Below are 19,929 nucleotides of genomic sequence, written 5' to 3'. Positions count from 1 at the left end.
ACAAGGCACACTTCTCAGGCACACTTCACAGGGCACACTTCACAGGGCACACTTCACAGGCACGCTTCACAGTGCACACTTCACAGGGTACACTTCACAGGGTACACTTCACAGGGCACATTTCATAGTGCACACTTCAAAGGGCACACTTCACAGGGCACACTTCACAGGGCACATTTCACAGGGCACATTTCACAGGGCAAACTTCATAATGTACACTTCACACACACACTTCACAGGGCACTCTTCACAGTGCACACTAACAGGGCACATTTCATAGTGCACACTTCACAGTGTACAGTTCACAGGGCACACTTCACAGTGCACATTTCATAGTGCACACTAACAGGGCACATTTCAATGTGCACACTTCACAGGGCCCATTTCATAGCACACACTTCACACACACTTCACAGGGCACACTTCACAGGCACACTTCACAGGGCACACTTCACAGGGCACATTTCATAGTGCACACTAACAGGGCACATTTCAATGTGCACACTTCACAGGGCACATTTCATAGTGCACACTTCACACACACTTCACAGGGCACACTTCACAGTGTACACTTCACAGGGCACATTTCATAGTGCACGCTTCACACACACTTCACACACACACTTCACAGGGCACCCTTCACAGTGTACATTTCACAGGGCACATTTCGCAGTGCACACTGCATAGTGCACACTTCATAGAGCACACTTCATGAACACTACTACACAGAAAGCAATGAACTCTACATGACTCCCTCACCTGGTCACTTCCTTCCCGTGGCTTCCAGGAGACAGCTCCTCCCTCCCTGGCACGTCGCCTTGTCTACTTTGCCAGTTCCTCCTCCTCCCTATCCCTCTATGCTGGCTGCGTGCCCTCAGCCTCCACCTGAGAACTTCTTTATATCCATTCACTCTATAAAGGGTCTCAGCCAGTGCTGTGGCCTTTAGCACTGATGACTTCTAAATGTATCTCCAGCTCTGGCCTCTGGGATCCAGTTTTCTGACAACCTTACCCGGCTTAACTGCTGCCTTGGCATCTCCACCTGGATGCCCCACAGGCATTGCAGATGCCTCGTAGTGTCCTTGTCTTTCTCTGTCTGCTTCTCCTGCTTCCCCTCAGTGAAAAGCGCCATCGCCCACCTGGCCACCCAAAGCGGAGGTCATACCTGAGGACGGAGAGTCTGACCCTTCACTCAGTGCCCAGGCCAGGGGTGCTGCAGGGAGGCTGCTCAGCAAAGGGCCATCGTATCATGCTATTTTGTGGCCACTTCCTTGCCTGGGTTTGTGCAGGTGAGGACAGAAGTGGGAAGGAGGAGGAGGGGAGAAGGAGTGCAGCCCCTGCCCTCAGGGGACCTCTGGGTGACAGGGAGCCCAGAGCCTTCACTCTTCAGGGCCACACCCACTGGACTCAGGGCCAGACCCTCACATAGACAAGGAGGGCGCTGGGTCTGCAGAGCAGGGAAGATGTCCTAGAGGACTTGGGGACTTGGGGTTGAGTAGAATGAAAGAGGCTTGAGTGGAGGAGGAAAGGCAGCCGGTGTGTTTGGGGACAGATGGGGGCCAGCAGGGCTAGAGAAGAGGACTTACAGCAGATCAGAAAGGGCTGAACAGACCCTGACTGGGCACCCCAACTTTGGGCTGGGCCTTATGTGTGCTATTTTGGGTACTGCTCATCCCCTGGATTTATGAGACTGTTATCTCTCAGAGGAAGAAAAGGTTAAGTCACAGAGGTGGTTGGGGGCCAGCAGGGATCTGGACCTAAGTCCATCCTTCCAAAGCCTGACCTTGTTCTCTTGCCCCATCCCTTATGTCACCAGGCCTTGGAAAATCCCACATATTACAGATGGTGGAAGCCAGTGGAGCTTTGCAGGTATTAGGTTGAACCATATGGAATTACTGGGTTTTGCTGCTTTTGACCTGCAAAAGGGCAATTTAAAATGGTTTGATCTGATAGGACATGTTTTTATAATGTTTCTTGATTGAGTGGCTGCAAATCTGTCACTTCAGTAGTGAGTATCCTGGTTTGTGAAAGGCTTTGTTAGAATTTCTGGGCGTAAGGGCTGCCTGGCTGGCTTAGTCAGTGGAGCATGTGACTCTCGATCTTGGGTTTGTGAGTTTGAGCCCCATGTTGGATGTAGAGATTACTTAGAAATAAAAATCTTTTTAAAAAAGAAAAAGAGAAAAGGATTTTCTGGGCCTAGAAATCTGACAGCCATCCACCCTAGGACTGGACCATGTGGCCCAGTGGTTTAAGTAGGGTTTCCCATAAGAATGGGTCCCTGAGGTTGGCTCTGGGGAGGAGATGGAACTGCCTGGGGACAGGGCAGGGGGTCACCTGTGGCCTTGCTGAATGATCTGGGTGCTATGGCCCCTCGTGACCTGCAGGTCCAGCCTCCTTAAAAACGCCAGCCCCAAGGTCACAGAGCTGACGCTGCATCATGTTACATCTCTCCTCTCCCCCCACTCCTGGGCCATCAGCACTTGCTGTCATGGTCATTTTTGGAAGACAGCTCTGACCCTGCTCCAAAGCCCTCTGTGGCTTCCCAGGGCCAACCAGAAAAGTCCAGATCCCCTGATATTCTAGCCCCTCCATGGAAGAGTTTCTGAAGTTGCAAAGCAAAGATCCCAAGGAAGAAAGAACACATTTTGCTCAGGAGGGCCCTGTGGGGGGAGAGAAGTCCCTCTGCTCCCTTCCCACCCCCAGTCCCCTCTGTACTGCCAAAGGGAGCGGAGGTGAGCTCTGACCCTGTCTCTCTTCCCTTCAAAATGCTCTCGGTGGCCATTCGAAAGAACTCCAATGTCCTAACACAACCTTCTCCAAGAACTGACCCAACCCTCCAGCCTTGTCGCTGGTGATGACCACTGGGCACAGCACAGCCAGACCCCCTGAACCTCCTGTGTGTCACCCTTGGGGCCTTCGCACATGACAAGCACAGCTAACACCTAAATGGCCTTACTGTGTGCCAGACACTGTACTGTTCTGAGTATTTTTGTGCTAACTCACCTACCCTCCCCAGCAACTCTAAGAAGGAACGATTCTTCTTGCTGCCATTTTACAGATGAGGAAACTGAGGTGCAGAGAACAGAGTAATTTGCCCAAGATCACACAGATTCCTCCATCTTCAATGTGCGCCCCCTGTCTAGCAAGCTCTGTCTGGAAAATCCTACTGGCCCTTTGCTCTCCCCTCTCCAATGCAAATGCCACTTCCTCTCAGAACTCCGCTGTCTCTTGATTGGACTCCCAGAGCTCACATGCTCCCAGGTATCCTGTTAGGATCTGTGTCCCTCATCAGACTGGGATTTCCTCTGGGCATACAGCGCAGGGACAGAGGGGCCCAGTAAAAGTTGGTTGAATGAATCAATGAATGAAACCATTGGCAGTAGTGGGGGTGAGGAAGAAGAAGGTCAGGTCAGGCTCTGGATGGGGATCCCAGGTTCCCCCAACACCTTCTACTCTTAGATTGTTCCCGAAAGGACAGAGAGAAGAGCATTCACTTTGAAGCCACAAGATCCCGGTGGCGTCTCAGCTCCAAAGCTTCCCAGCTCCCCTCAGCTTTTCCTGTGGATCAGGGGCTAACCTCCCTGCTCACCTCACTGAGGGGCGGACCCTCAAAGTGGGAGGATGATATAGAGTTTCCTAAACTGCAGACATTTTTGGTCACCGACCCTATTGCTTACTAATACAGATTTCCTTTAATAGGAAACATTATTATCAGTAGTGAAAAGACAGTATCTTGTCATACATAGAAAGTAACCAGAGAAATACATAAAACAACAAAACAAAGTGAGTCATTTCTCGCAAGGCCTTCTTTTCTGTCTGCTCCCAACCCTGAGGCTGTTCTTTCTTCCTTAAAATGGGAAGAATTGCCAGTTCCAAACCAGGACTGAGAAGGCCCAGCATCCTTGCTCCATGTCTCCCTGGCCTGTGAGCCTTCCTGCACCTCTGTGCAACTCTCCTTTGGGAGCCATGGAGGAATTGGGGGGAGGGGGGACTCCTGGGACTGCAGAGGTGCCTGTCACTCAGCAGGCATTGGAGCAGGACCTCCCTCTCAGCTCCAGGCAGTTCTGGGGAGAAAGGTGGGCCCTGGAGGCTGCCCAGACAGGCCTGAGTCCTTGTGTGCGGTCGGGCGTTGTCTCCAGCTGGTCACATCTGTGCACTGCCCGGAGCCTGGGGTGAACCTCTAATGTCTCCCTCCTGTCAGAGGCTGATGACCACATCTGGCCACCAGCCCAGCGGCTTACACAATCTGACAAAGGCCAGATGTTGCTCTTCCTCCCTTCCTCCAGTTCTGAGCTCCTGGCCCTTGGCTTCCGGGTCTCCAACAGACAGACCCCCCCTTCTTGGGATCTGTGACGCGGAGAGGGTTCTGGGGAGTGGCCAAATCTGGGTTGCGCCCCAGAGGACTGTGGCTTTGCAGTGTGACCCCCCCCCAAGCCTTCATTTCATTCCCGCACTCACTCATCAGTAAACACAGAGGGGTCTTGGGTCCCATAAAGATGAAACAAAATAGCCAGCTGATAAGGAATGCCAGTGTCCACTGGCCTTCATTATGCTGTGTCCCAGTGGGTCTGCATGTCTACCTATCCATCTACCTGCCCATCCATTCACCTAGCCAGCCAGCCGGCCAGCTGGCCATCCATCCATCCATCTGAATACATTTTCTTAGCCCTTATTTCACAACAGAGTTTTATAATATATATTTCAATATGTCTTCTAACCATGGGGAGCTCCTGCCTTCACCAGCATCCAAGGCCATTTGAGATGGCGCTCAGATGAACAGGTGCGTGTGCGTGTTTTAAAACAGCTAAGCATTTATTTTTAACACATATTAAAAAACGATTAGCAAGCACACCAAACAGTTTTAGTTTTACCTGTATGACAGTGATATACCCTTCTTTTATTTTTATTTTTTATTTTTTAAAGATTGGATTTATTTATTTGAGAGAGAGGGAGAGGGAGAAGCAGGCTCCCCACTGAGCAGGGAGCTGGACATGGGGCTCAATCCCAGGATTCTGAGATCACGACCTGAGCCAAAGGGAGACGTTTAACCGACTGAGCCACCCAGGTGCCCCAATATTCCATTCTTTTAAATAAATTTATTTAAGTAAAAAGAGTAAGATGATTTAAGGAAAAATGTTAATCAAATAATAATAATACAGGTGCTATGCAGATACGGCAAAAAATGACACAGACCCTAGGAGAATGTCTGCAGCTTGGCAAACCCTCAGACACCAGCACACAGTGAGCTCCGGGTGCTTCGAGAGCTACACTCTTACCACCTCCGCCACTCATTTTGCTCCCCACTGGAGAGGACCCCCAACTCTAAGTATGGGCACCCTCTTTTTATAGTGGATATTTTGGAATGTCCCCGTGTGATCCCAAAATGAGCTGGACAAATAATATACCCAATCTTCACAAATATTTTGAAACAATTAATGTGATGCTCTAACAGTGATCTAAAGGAAAAAGGAATTTTATGATATATATTTCAATATGTAAATATTCAGACATAATGATATTTTTAGATGCTTAAACCTACTTATAATGGCTAAGATTTTTTTTTAAATTGAAGTATAACTGACACGCAGTGTTATATTAGTTTCAGGTGTCCAACATGGTGATTATACATTACGCTCGCTCAGCCACAGTGTAGCTCCCGTCTGTCACCATACAACCCTATCACAGTACCACTGACTATATTCCCTATGCTGTGCCATTCATCCGCTTGACTCACTCATTCCATAACTGGAAGCCTGTATCTCCCACTCCCCTTCACCCATTTTGCCCATCCCCCACCCCTCCCCTCTGGCAACTATCAGTTTGTCCTCTGTATTTATGGGTCTGTTTCTGCTTTTGTTGTTGTTGTTGTTAAAATGGCCCAGTTTGAATTTGAGACTAGTAAGGTAATATTCAATCGCATATTGTTGACATTCTTTTCCTGTATTTGACATTTTGAAATAAGGGCTAAGAAAATATATTCAGATGGATAGATGGATAGATAGGCGAATGGATGGGTGGATAGATGGATAGATATGTAGACTCCCTGGGACACAGCATAATGAACGTCAGTGGACACAGGCATTCCTTATCAGCTGGTTAAGTGTTGTCAGCATCTATGATGTGACTCTGAAATGATGAGCAACTCTTGGAAAATTCCAAACAAAGTATAACCTTCCCATTACTCACACAGCATTGCATTCTTGGAAAATCCATTGTACATTAAAACTATGCAAAAAACTATACTTTATAGGTAAAGCAGAGTTAGATTTTGGTCTTAGATCATTGTAGTGAAAGCAAGTTTTTCACACAATGAATGTACAGGGACATCTGGAAGTTGGGGGGGGGTACAGGGCAATCCTGGGTTACACAGGACCTGTGGAGAGGCTTGTATCCCAAGTGTCAGGAACATTGTCCCCCTAGTCATTGAGACAAACACTCCCTCCACAAAAGTTCCCAGAATGTCCCTGGGGGAGATATTGCTTCCAGAGACATGCCCTGTTGTAGACGCTGTCCCTGATCCTCTGCTCTAGCTTCATGTCCCACTGGCTAAGGCAGCCTCCACCCAAACCTAGCTTTAGGCTGCCTCGGGGGGTGGGTGGGGGGAGGACTGTGAGGTGCCCAGCCGATGGATTTGGACTTTGAAGCTGCCGGGTCAGCCACCTGGGCCACGCCCATGCCCTGGGGAAGCACCCAGGGTCTGTACCTGCCAGTGCCCACTGGCCTGCAGCCATCCTTGTCCCCTCCCCACGTGGCCTCTGGGCTCAGAGAGCCACCAGGCTTGGGGATTGGCTTGTACCTGTTTACTCCTGGGCCAGCCTCTCAATCAAGGGGTGTCCTCATCAAGTCCCTTCCCCTCACTGAGACTCAACCTCCCCAGCTTTTAAATGGGGACATCGCCCCCGCTCATGGACGAGAGTTGGGGCTAAGTGAAGGATTCATGTGCCTGGCACACGGTGGGCACACAACTCTTGTTAGTTCCCATCCTCTGTTCACAACTGCCTCCTTCTCTAGTCATTTTGTTTTCCAAAAACCTCAGATAAATGCTTGAGTGCAGGGATAGTCCCATAGTTTCTTAATCTGATCTGTGCCGTTGAATATGACAGCCACTAGTCACACTGAGCTACTGAAATTTAAATTCATTGTAGTGAAATAAAACTAAAGATTCGTTCCTCAGCCATGCTAGCCACGTATCAAGTGCTCAGTAGCCACGTGGGGCTTACAGCTACCATATTGGACAGTGCAGAATTAGGCCATTTCCATCATCACAGAAAGTTCTGTTGGACAGCTCTGAGATTATGTTAAAAGGGGAAGTAATAGTTCATAGTCATTTTGTCTGGAACTGTAATTCTCACTTGTAAGCCACCTATTCAATTCACTATTTATGTTGGTGCAGTGACAATTCTGCCTAAGTTGCAATGATCTGAACCTAGAACTTGACGCTGCTGTAGCATGAACACAAAATATATCACGAGTGAGGTTCCTGCCATAATCCCAGTGCATCCCTCTCTACTTAAGAGAAAACTTGAGGGCGCCTGGGTGGCTCAGTTGGTTAAGCAACTGCCTTCGGCTCAGGTCATGATCCTGGAGTCCCGGGATCGAGTCCCGCATCGGGCTCCCTGCTCGGCGGGGAGTCTGCTTCTCCCTCTGACCCTCCCCCCTCTCATGTGCTCTCTCTCTCTCACTCTCTCAAATAAATGAATAAATAAAACCTTTAAAAATAAATAAATAAATAAAATAAAATAAAAAAAAAAGAGAAAACTTGAGCTGGGTCCCCATCTATACCACCTGAAGGGGTGGATCCTCAATAAAGAACTAAATGTGAAGGGCAGAATTAAAATAGAACATACAGCAGGATGAATAGCCTTGAAACCTAGGGGTGGGGGACAGCTCAAATCAAAACTCAAAAGCAAAATCACAAGGTCCAAAGCATTTGGTGAATTGCATTACATCAAAGAAGACATGGGAGCCAGCTGGTGTATCTTGGCTAAATTCTGTCTAAGCCTCCCACAACCCAGCAATTCCTCCCCGGAGTATATTTTCTGGGGGAAGTTTCCACACCCATCTGCAAGGTGGCATGGTGGAGGATGCTCATCAGTGTCATGAGCAGATGCAGGAGCTGGGAGGCCGCTCCGGGGTTGGGTGGGTGTCCGCCTCTGGGATTGGGTGGGAAACTCACCAGAAGGAGAAGCAGGGGACAGACGTGCACATAACCAGTGCCCCCGAAACATGCAGCGCCGAGCGAAGAATGCAAGGAACAGAGTGAGCATAGAGCGCAGTGCCATTATGGAAAGAGAACACAGACACGAAACCACACATTTTGCAAGGACACAGCAACAAGAAGATACACAGAACTCACACGAGAACATAGCTCAGATAGGGAAAGGGGAAGAAAAGGGGGAAAAATCCATTCTTACCCCTGCTCCAACCCAAGCCTCCCACTCAGGATACATAAGTTTCCAAATGTCAGAATAAATGTTCACCAATGACCAGCACATTATCATTTCACACAGGGGCCGGCAAACTTTTCCCAAAGAGGGCCACGTAGTGAATATTTCGGGCTTAGCAGCCCATGTGGTCACTGTTGCAATGACTCAGTGCTGCTTTCCTGGTGCGAAAGCAGCTACAGATAACACAGAGAGGAATGAACGTGGCTGTGTTCCAATAGAACTTGATTTACGGGTACTGAAATTTGAAGTTCATGAAATTCTTCTGTGTCAGGAATATTGTTCCTTTTTGAGTTTTCCCAACCATTTTTTTTTTAAGTTTTTTTTTTTTTTTAATTTATTTATTTGACAGAGAGACAGCACAAGTAGGCAGAGCGGCAGGCAGAGGGAAAGGGAGAAGCAGGCTCTCTGCTGAGCAGGGAGCCCGATGCGGGGCTCGATCCCAGGACCCTGGGATCATGACCTGAGCCGAAGGCAGCCGCTTAACCGACTGAGCCACCCAGGCACCCCTTTCCCAACCATTTTAAAAGGTTAAAATCATAGTTTCTATCAGATACAAAAATAGGCCTAGGGCTAGATTTGGCCCACGGGCCATAGTTTGCGAACCCCTGATTTAACTAACTTTTGCCCCCAGTGGATAGAATTTCATCCAGGGAAAACATGTTTAATCAGTGTGGTGGACTGAGGTCTCACCTTTGCTCCTAAGGCCAGCCAGCCAGCCCCTTCTGGATTTGCTAAGAGCACTGAATGAGGATATGGAGCGAAGCAACCATCTGGCAGGGGCCAGAAAGCCACACTGAGCAGAGTGCAGTACGCCTGTCTGGATCAGCAGGAGGGAGGGATGTTGTTTATAGCTGATATGCTAAGGGGGTGGGCGGCTGACGGTCTGTGGGATGCATGTTCACACACAGGTGCAGGTTCATGTGAGCTCACTGGTGGCGTCTGATGGCATGGGGCATGAGCTGCGGGTGGCAGGAGGGCACCCCAGCAGCCTGCTCCCGGACCGGCTGGGTCTGCCCTGCCTTGCTTTTGGCCGGAGTCTGGCCCTCCAACCTGCCCATTGACTGTGCTGACCCGACACCCTCCCAAAGAATTCCCTTCCTGCTTCAGTGAGCCGGTGTTATTTCCTGTTGTTTGCAACATGGACCCCTGGCTGGTATGGCCTTGAGCAACTCATGTCACCCTTCTAAACTTTACCTTTCTTCCCAAAAAAAAAAAAAAAATGTCTTACTGTGGTGCACACCATGGTTACTGCAGGGTGGACAGAATTTCTAGGAATGACTCAAAGTTCCACACCCTAATTCCTGCAGTTCGTGAATGGGGGGAGGTGTCACTCCGGTGATGGTGTTATGTTATATGGTACAGCTGATCTCAAGGGGGTTATTGTTCCCACCTAGTCACATGAGTCCCTTTAAAAACAGAGAGCTCTAGGGACGCCTGGGTGGCTCAGTCAAGCGTCTGCCTTCGGCTCAGGTCATGATCCCAGGGTCCTGGGATCGAGTCCCACATCGGGCTCCTTGCTCAGCTTCTCAGCTTCTCCCTCTCCCTCTGTCCCACCTCCTGCTCACGCTCTCTATGTCTCTCTCTCAAAGAAAGAAAGAAAGAATCTTAAAAAACATAAAAATAAATAAAAACAGAGAGCTCTCTTGGCTGGCACAAGAAAGGTCGTCAGGGAGATCTGAAGCATGAGAAGGACTGGGGTCCTTGCTGGCTGGAAGGTGAATGGGGCCACGTGAAGTGGGGTGTGGAGAGTGACCCCAGGGCCTGACAGCCAGCAAGGAAATGGGGATCTCAGTCCTACAACCAAAAGGAACCTAATTCTGCCAATGCCTGAGTTTGGAAACACACCCCAGAGCCTCTATACCTGGCCAATGACACCTTGATTTCAGCCTTGTGAGAGCCTAGGGAGAACCAAGCCAAGCCTTCCTGGACTTCTGGCCTACACAGTGTGAGATCATAAGTGGGTGTTGTTTTAAGCCACTAAGTTTGTGGTCATTTGTTATAATTGCATAGAAACCAAACACAACTGCACAAACAGACACACCCATCTGCCTTCATGGCACACACAACCTCAATTATTCTTTCAGGCATAGAGTGGCCATGTGTTTCTAGAGAAGAGATCTGATTGGTCTGTGCTGATCATGATGATTCCTTCCCTTTACCAAGGATTAGTTTAGGGATGGGCATGTGATGTGCTTCTGGCCAATGAGAGGGGAGGGGAAGTCTTCCAGGAGGATCTCTGGGAAAAGGGAGGTCCAAGGAGGAAGTTATGTTTCCGTCTGTGGACGTGGCAGTGATAACTGAGGCCATGGCAGTTATATTGTGACCATGAGGGGCATTCGCTGACAGGCCAAGATGACAAACTGAGGAAGACAGTGTGGGAAGATGAAGAACTGTATCCTTGCATGGGCACCTGGGTGGCTCAGTTGGTTAAGCCTCTGACTCTTGATTTTGGCTCATGAGGTCATGACCTTAGGGTCCTAAGATTGAGCCCTGCATTGGGCTCTGAGCTCAGCAGGGAGTCTGCTTAAGATTCTCTCCCTCTTCCTCTGCCCTTCACCACCACTCTCTCTCTCTCTCTCTCTCAAATAAATAAATCTTAAAAGAAAAAAAAAAAAAGAACTATATCCTTGCAGACATCACTGAGCTGCGAAGAAACTGTTTTCCCCTGGACTTCTCATCCATGATCATCAGTGTCCTTAAGATTTAAGCTGTTTGGAGTTGGGTTTTCTTTTCTTTTTTAAGATTTTATTTATTTATTTGAGAGAGAGCACAAGAGGTGGGGAGGGGCAGAGGGAGAAACAGACTCCCCACTGAGCAAGGAGCCCCATGTGGGGCTTGATCCCAGGACCCTGAGATCATGACCTGAGCCAAAGGCAGATGCTTAACTGACTGAGTCACCCGGGCGCCCCTGGACTTGGGTTTTCTGTTTCCTGCAGCCTAAAGAGTTATTACTGAAAATGGCTCACAGCGCTGCTTGGGGGTTAAATGAGGTCGTGTACGTGAAGTCCTTAGCACAGTGCCTCATGCCCAGCAGGTGCTCAGAAATGCCGGCCTTGTCCTTAGTGCTGCTCCCCTCTGCCTCCGCCCTGGGGTGAGTCACTGTGGGGGGTGAGCTGGAGGAGCGGGGCCAGTGGGGAGTATCGATCGCTGTCTCTGTCTGTAGCCATAGCATTGTCCCAAGAGCTTTCTCGCAAGGAAGTGGCTTCTATGATTGGGGGGCTGGCTCAGCCAGGGTGAGATCCAGAGGAGGGGGAGGTCACAGGCAGGCTGGGCACAGGCAGAACCCCTTCTCTTTTTCAGGGGAGTCCTCAGTCTTGCTTTAAAGGCCTTTCAAATGACAAAATCGGGCCCACCCAGATTATCCAGGATACTCTCCCTCACTGCAAGTCAGCTGATTATGGACTTAAATAACATTTGCAAAATGCCTTCACAGCAAGTGTAGATTCATGTTTGGACAACTAGAGGCTGTCACCGAGTGACACATTGAGGTGACACATCAGAAGACCATCACCATTTCTCCCCACACACACACCTTCCCCCATAACCCCTGGCTCAGCTTTCTCTAGAATGGATGGAAAGTGTCACTTGCGTTTGCTTCTCTTTCTGCTTTCAGCCACCCAAGCCACTCAGGCACTCTGTGAGCTTTGGGAAGCTGCAGGGCAGACAGGACACCCAGGGCCTGGCCAGGGCCCGCTGAGGGGTGGTGGCTGCCAGGCAGCTGGCCAGGCCCCAGAGCCCGCCCCGGAGGGCCTGGGGGCTTGTGCACCATGCTTCCTTTGCTGCGTGGCGTTTCCTGAGCGAAGCCTCGCAGGAAAAGGAGACTAGCATGTGAAAACAAGAGAACAACAGAAGGAAGAAGAGCTTGAGAGGGGGGCCGTGGAGGGTGAGCTGAAAATAAATCATGAAGAGGGGAGTGTGGGCCAGTCCTCAGGGGCCTCCAGGCCTGGGAAGTGCTCTCCACGGCCCCTCATCTCTGGCTCCCACTTGCCTTTACTGGGGTGGGGGGCAGGTGCAAGGGGACCCATTGGTCTCCAGAGGCGTCTGCCAGCCTGGCTGCTAATTTCATTCTGTGATTCATCGGACAGACGCATTACTGAGCCTGCTGTTGCACTGGGTGCGAGAGATACTGCCCTTAGCAGCAGAACAGCCCTGACCTCATGGAATTTACCTTCCCCTGGGGGACGCAGACATGAATGAAGTCATCACAAAAATACATTAAGGACGGAAAAGGCCAGGGGCTGTGAGAGATGGCAGGGGCGCAGACTGGATGGGGCTGGGGCCTCTGAAAAAGTGAGCCCTGGCGGAGGAGACCGGCAGTATGGACATGAGTTAGGCAGGGCAGGCCCGACAGCGGGCAGGAACTGAAGGCCCGAGGAGCAGTGGGTCGCTGTGGCCAGAGCGGTGTGCACAGTGGGCAGAGTGGAAGACGCCGGGGCCGGATCCGTGGGCTGCGGCCAGATCACTCAGGGCCACGACGGTTACTACGAGGAGGAACACAGTCTCCCACAGAGCCTCCAGAAGGATCCACCCCTCCTGACCCCTGGCTCCGGGACTTCCGGCCTCCAGAACCGTGAGACAACCCGTGTCTGTTTAAGCCAGCCCGTGGTGTTCGTCATGCAGCCAGGCTGACTGATACACTTAGTGCCATAGTCAAGCAGCCTCCCCCACCTCACCCAGCCGTCATTGCTCCTGCTTACTGCCACCCGCTCGTTGACTGTCTCCCCCAGCCAGGAGGTCAGTCCCATGAGGGCAGAGACTTCGTCTTGGTCATGGCGGCCAGCAGAGCATCAGCACTCTCTGGGCATGCAACAAAATTTGGGTGAATGAAGTAAAGTCAGTAGTTATTTCTGACAGAAATTGTGAAGAGACCAAGTGAAGAATCTCTGTCTCCCACCCTTACTGGGTCTCTCACTGCTGTTGGCCCCAAGCTTCTCCAAGTCACCTCAGCCCTCTCAGGAGAAGTGTCCCCTCCATCCCTCATTCAGAGCAGACAATGGGAAACCCGATATGTTTCTGACGGTCCATGCACCTGCCAGTCAGGAGGAAACTCTCATCCTTCCTGGGCTTGGCCCTCTGCTGGGCTCAGTGGCAGCAGGGACAGTAAAGTGGGGCACTGGGTGCCATCGCTGCCCACAAGAAGCTCCCAGTCTACGGAGAGTCCACCCTCCTCCCTTATGCCATGTGACACAGGCCTGGTCAATCACAGAAACTGGTCCAGAGTAGTTACACGACCCCTACCTGGGCCAATCAGCACATTCCTTGTCCCTGGTGTCAATGATTGATTCAAGGGTGGGCATAATCATATCAGGATAATCAAAGCTAATCTAAGGATTTTGTTGGAACTACTGGAAAAGAAAAGCTCTTTCCCTTGGGGATGATTGGGAGCATGGGAACTCATCCTGTGTTGGCAGCTGTCTGCTCCCATATAGGAAGAATGTCTGAATGTGGAGCCAACTAGAGGAAAACAGAGATAAGAGATAGAGAGATTCCATGTGTCATTGTTTGGGCTCCTAAATCCAGCCATGCCTGAAGCCATACTCTCAAGCTTATGAGTAGATAATGCCCCCCCCAAAGATTTATTTACTTATTTTGAGAAAGAGGTGAGAGGGGGAGGGGGAGAGGGAGGAAGAATCTCCAGTAGACTCCCCACTGAGTGCAGAGCCTGACACAGGGCTCTATCTCAGGACCCTGACTGAGATCATGACCTGAGCTGAAACCAAGAGTCAGATGCTCAACTGACTGAGCCACCCAGACACACCAATGCTCCCCCACTTTAAAATTTAAGGCAGTTTGGGCTCTCTGCTCCTCCCCGTTCGACAGATAGCCGCATCTTCTGGTGCAGTGCCAGCCGCGTCCCCGAGACACGATGGTGAAGGTCGGAGTGAATGGATTTGGCCGTATTGGGCGCCTGGTCACCAGGGCTGCTTTTAACTCTGGCAAAGTGGATATTGTCGCCATCAATGACCCCTTCATTGACCTCAACTACATGGTCTACATGTTCCAGTATGATTCCACCCATGGCAAATTCCACGGCACAGTCAAGGCTGAGAACGGGAAGCTTGTCATCAATGGAAAGTCCATCTCCATCTTCCAGGAGCGAGATCCCGCCAACATCAAATGGGGTGATGCTGGTGCTGAGTATGTTGTGGAGTCCACTGGGGTCTTCACCACCATGGAGAAAGCTGGGGCTCACTTGAAGGGCGGGGCCAAGAGAGTCATCATCTCTGCTCCCTCTGCCGATGCCCCCATGTTCGTGATGGGTGTGAACCATGAGAAGTATGACAACTCTCTCAAGATTGTCAGCAATGCCTCCTGCACCACCAACTGCTTGGCCCCTCTGGCCAAGGTCATCCATGACAACTTCGGCATCGTGGAGGGACTCATGACCACCGTCCACGCCATCACTGCCACCCAGAAGACTGTGGACGGCCCCTCTGGGAAGCTGTGGCGCGACGGCCGAGGGGCTGCCCAGAACATCATTCCTGCTTCCACTGGCGCTGCCAAGGCTGTGGGCAAGGTCATCCCTGAGCTGAATGGGAAGCTCACTGGCATGGCCTTCCGTGTCCCCACCCCCAACGTGTCTGTCGTGGATCTGACCTGCCGCCTGGAGAAAGCTGCCAAATACGACGACATCAAGAAGGTGGTGAAGCAGGCATCAGAGGGCCCCCTCAAGGGCATCCTGGGGTACACTGAGGACCAGGTTGTCTCCTGCGACTTTAACAGCGACACCCACTCCTCCACCTTCGATGCCGGGGCTGGCATTGCTCTCAATGACCACTTTGTCAAGCTCATTTCCTGGTATGACAATGAATTTGGCTACAGCAACCGGGTGGTGGACCTTATGGTCCACATGGCCTCCAAGGAGTAAGAGCCCCCTGGACCACCAGCCCCAGCGAGAGCAAGAGGAAGAGAGAGGCCCTCAGCTGCTGGGGAGTCCCTGCCCCAACTTATTCCCCAAAACACTGAGAATCTCCCAACCTCCTCCGTTTCCATCCCAGACTCCCTGAAGAAGGGGAGGGGCTTGGGGACCCCTATCTTGTCATGTACCATCAATAAAGTATACTGTATCTAGTCAAAAAAAAAAAAAAATTTAAGGCAGTTTGGGTTTAGTTTCAGTCATTAGCAACAAGTTTCCAATATAATACAGATCTCCCTCTACCTTGAAAAAAGCATGCATTTATTTCTCAGCATTTCCCCTACACAAGAGCACCTTGATTATCTATACCCCAGGTCATCCCATCAGAGCATTCTGGAGACCATGGTGCCCACTCCCTCATGTGCTCCGGGGTATCTCTGGCTTGGGTCTCAGGCAGAAGCCATCTCTACCACCCAAAACTCGAGGCCAGGCGATGTCAGAATCGTGGCTCTGGAGCAGCAAGGCATGGCAGGCCACCCAGGCACTGACCTCTTCTTGCAGTGTTTCCTTGTGGGTGGGCAGCACATTCTTATGTGGATGGGACCACCCTAGACGAGGGGAACCTTCCACATGTACCAGGGCCCCTGACTCTCTGGAACATCACTACACTACACTACACAGCAAACTTCCAAAAAATTTCCAACATCTGGCTCTGAGGCCCAAACATCCGCTTTTTCGTTTCTCCTTTGCTTGGTACCATGTTACAGCCTTTATACTTCTTTTGCTTCCAGAAAGGAAATTCATGGGCTGGACATTTGCTGGTTTTGTCTGACCTGTGTCCTTCTTCCGTCTCCTGGCAACAGCCCCCTTGTCGCTTTGAGGAGCGGCCCCGCCCCCATCTCTCCCAGACTGCAGGGTGGCGGGTGTGCTCCGGCCATGGCCAGATGGCGTATGCCAGCACCCTGGCCTCAGGCATCCCAGCGCTGGGGCTGTCACCCAGGCTGGGTCAGCCGCACTCTTCCCTGGGACTTTATGCACAGGTGCTGGAAAGCAGTAGGTTGGGTCACCGAATTTGAAAAGTGATGAATCTGGGGTCACTGCAGCCCGGTTCCCCACCACGTGGAGCACGAGTGAGGAAAGCCAGGTGGGGACAAGCAGAGATATAGGATGCATGGAATGTGCCAGTGGCATGGGGCTTTCAGCCTGCTCCAGAGTGTGGAGCGGACACATGAACGCTCCTCTCAGGTGAGAAGGCCCCCCCACGCGAGAGGGCCAACCCCTGACAATGCCATCCGTGAGTGCTAAGCATGTGCCAGGCACGAGGTGAAGTGCTTTTTAGATCCTGTTTAATTCTTACCTCATGATCTAGGCACTCAAATTAACCCCATTTTCCAGATGAGGAAACTAAGGCACAAACAGGTCGAATCAGAGTTTCCCAAGAAGTGTCAAGGCACCAAAGAAAAGAGACAGCATATCGAGGTAAGTGGACAAGGTGGGTCATGGCCAAAGGCGACTGGTCCAGCACCTCAGGCTGCCCTGGGTCCTATGTGGCTGGCTCTGACCTGGGGACCCTGGTCCACTTGGAACCCATCTGCATGCCTCAGGCCACCCACCCGGCGTGGAACAGGACAAGCTGGGACTTGAAAGCTGGGGATCTCAGAGCCCAGCCCCTAATCTAACCACAGAGACATGGGAACTTCAGCTTGTTCCAAACCACCCAAGGGAAGCAGCACAGACAGCCTTAGACTCCGGTACTCTTGAGGGCTGTGCCCTCTCCTACTGGGTGACCTTGGGCAGATCACTGTCCCTCTGTGGGCTCCAGCTTCCTCTCTGAAGGACACATCTGCAGCATGCATTAGCTGGTACCATCCAGATCCGTCTCCCTGGTAGGCGCACAAAGCCCCAGACCCTGGGCTGTCAGCCAAAAGTGTGGGCTGAGCTCTGTTCTCAGAGAAATCCGGCTGGGGGCATGCATTTGAATGAAGGTAGACGTCCCTGGGAGATACTATTGATCAAAGAACGCCACAGTTCCTCTGCCTTGCTGTCTCCATTCTTGGGGCTGAAAAGGCCTCCCCCATTCTCTGGGCCCTTCTGCCTCTCTGTGACCCCGCTCTGGCCATGGTGTTCACGTAGACATCCACTAGTGGTTTCTGGGCAGGTTTTGCTTTTCTGGATAGAAAAGAACAAGATGTCCCCCTTCCTTCCACCTTCAATAGGGTTGTGGAGGCCACATGTCTGAAGGAACACTGTGAAGACTCATGAGAGCCACTCCCGGACTTCTAGGCGAGGAGAGGACAAGGAACCCCAATGTATTCAAACCACTGTTAGGTGAGTTCTCGGCAGCTTGCAGCTGAAAACATCCCTACCTGACAAACCCACCACTAGGGACAACTTCCTGGCTGCCCGCAGAATGGCACCCTTACACAGGTGTGGTGTGACGGCCTGCAATGCTGGGCCAGAGTGCATCACCTGCGGACGATGTGGCAAGAGGCGTCAGGGAGGCCGTACGATATCGTACCTGGAGCTTGAATCTAGATCCAGGTGGTGTGGCTTGCTAAGGACGGCTTTGCAAACTCTGGCTGCAATTTCAGAGGGAGGTAGCTAGGGGAGAAAAGGTTTGGTGACCCCCCTCCACCCCCGCCACCGACTCAAGGCTTCACGCGCTCTGGCAGGACCCCGACCAGTCGGGAGAATCCACACTCATGGGACACTGCCCACCCACCTCGGGCTGTGCCCGGTCGTATCCTTTGCTGAAATGGGCTCCTTTGAGTTTGTCGCTGTAAACGCAACCCGTGTAAGACTCGTGAGGCAGAATGCTCCTGTCCTCTGACCTCTGAGGTCTGAGCTCTCCATCTATTCCATGCTTTTCTAGCATGTCCGCAATTATATTGGAGTGCCGTGTTAATACCCAATGTTAACACAGATGTGAAATTCAGATGTGTCTGCTCTACCCAGTTCCCTAACCCACCGTGAGGTGAGAATATCAAGACTTGTTCTGGGTCCCCTTGCTGGCTCCTCTACCCAGAGGCAAGTCCTCCTTGTCAGTGCAACACCGTATCCGGCTCTAAAGTCTGTTTCAGCCCGCAAATCCTAAGGTTCCATCCTCGCAGAAGGCTCTGTCTTGGAAGAGAGAACAGCAGGCCCGAGGCTCCCCCCAGCTCCTGGCAAGGCCTCCAGGTATGGGGCTGCTGGTCTATCCCTTCTCAGGTGCTGGAGGTCAGGCCCTGCGTCTTCTCTCTCTGGACCCAGATACAGCCTCCCCACCTGCCTCCTTGCCTCTAGTCGTCCCTCCTGCCTGATCTGTCCTCCACACGCAGCCAGAGGGGTCTCCGTGAAGCTCAAATCTGATTACTTTTCTCCTTACATAGCCCTTCTCTGTCTCCCTTGTTGTCTGGGGTAAAGGCCTCATGTTCAGCCTGGTACTCAGATCCTTCGCCACCCCCTGCCTGCCTTCCAGCTTCCGCGCCTGCCACTTTCCACTTCAAACCCCCCACCACAGTAAGTCTTTCTGTTCCCAGGAGGCAACAGGGCGCTTCACATCTCTAAGCCCTTGTATTTACTACAACCTGCATTTGCAATGCCTGAGAAAACTCCTACTCATCCTTCAACACCCAGCTTGGATGATGGCATTCCCCCAAGAGATGTCCTGACCCCTAGCCAGTCATTTATGCCGCCTCTGTGCTTGTCTACACTCTGCAACTTTGTTAGTGTCCTGTCTACAATCGGCTGAGACTGTCCATTGTTTGCTGGGGGTCTCCAGAGACGGAAGGCTCTCTAGGGGCCAGACTCTGTGAATAGTAACAATACCAACCACCACCACCGTTACCATTGATGAGGGATCAATAATAATAATTTCCAATATTTATTAAGCATTTTCTCAGTGCTAAGCACTATTCGAGGTGCTTTATATGTATTAGCATTCTGAATCTTCAAATATCCGAGGAAGTGGATTAGTAATATTCTCCTCACCCCCATTTTACAGATGAGGAAACCGAAGCTCACAAAATGAGAATAACTTGCTGCAGGTCACACTCCCAGAGCTGTACTTCCAGCTACTGCACCCCACCGTCTCCCCATGTCTCACTGGATATTCACCCCCAGACCCAGAAGAACAGAACCCCACGCCTACTTTGTGAATGAGGAGACGGGGGCTCACAGAGAGAAAGGGAAGGGCTCAAAGCCCCACAGGAACTATGTGGAAAAACTGGGATTCCAAAGCAGGTAAGGCTGGGCCTCCTGAGCCTGGGCCCCGACCCGCCACGCCCGTCTCCGTGGGGGAGGGGTCCCAGGCCGGTGCCTGGCCAGCACTGCCCCTCTGGGAGCCCCGGGGATGGTCCCTGAGAGAAAGGCCTCAGTTCCCACCAGCGGCCACCCACACACCTGCTTCCAAGACTAATGGAATCCGTGACCAGACGCCTCCCAGCTCCAGATGGTGCTCCATGCCCCACTGCCCTGCCTCTGCCTGTCTGCTTCCCTCCCTCCCCTGACCTGCTGACTTTGCCCCCCCCCCCAAGGTCAGGCTGGGCTGCCGCAACGGGGCAGAAGAAAGGAGGTGTCCCTCCGATGGCCTCATCTTTGTGTCCCCTCCACAGTGGCCTCCTTGGTGGCCGGCCAAATGAGCTGTTC

At 51.6% G+C, this 19,929-nt stretch overlaps 2 protein-coding genes across 4 annotated transcripts in view; one reads left to right on the top strand and one right to left on the bottom strand.

Moving 5' to 3' along the window:
• Nucleotides 1–19,929, bottom strand: part of EFCC1 (EF-hand and coiled-coil domain containing 1) — a 60,305-nt gene that overhangs the window by 31,469 nt on the left and 8,907 nt on the right. The gene's annotated exons all lie outside the window — the stretch shown is intronic.
• LOC116636840 (glyceraldehyde-3-phosphate dehydrogenase) lies at nucleotides 14,246–15,536 on the top strand. The gene has a single exon (XM_032412025.1). It carries the CDS (start codon nucleotides 14,314–14,316, stop codon nucleotides 15,313–15,315), a length of 1,002 nt encoding a protein of 333 aa, XP_032267916.1. The 5' UTR covers nucleotides 14,246–14,313; the 3' UTR covers nucleotides 15,316–15,536.

This window comes from Phoca vitulina, unplaced genomic scaffold (genome assembly GCF_004348235.1).
Source record: "Phoca vitulina isolate PV1807 unplaced genomic scaffold, GSC_HSeal_1.0 scaffold13, whole genome shotgun sequence".
NCBI classification, from domain to species: Eukaryota; Metazoa; Chordata; class Mammalia; order Carnivora; family Phocidae; genus Phoca; species Phoca vitulina.
Note: the sequence above shows the minus strand (reverse complement) of the source record. Positions and strands in the feature narration are given on the sequence as shown.

Bases quoted from the DNA above. Each gene is read 5' to 3' on its own strand.
- LOC116636840 (XM_032412025.1), top strand. From the start codon at position 14,314: ATGGTGAAGGTCGGAGTGAATGGATTTGGCCGTATTGGGCGCCTGGTC.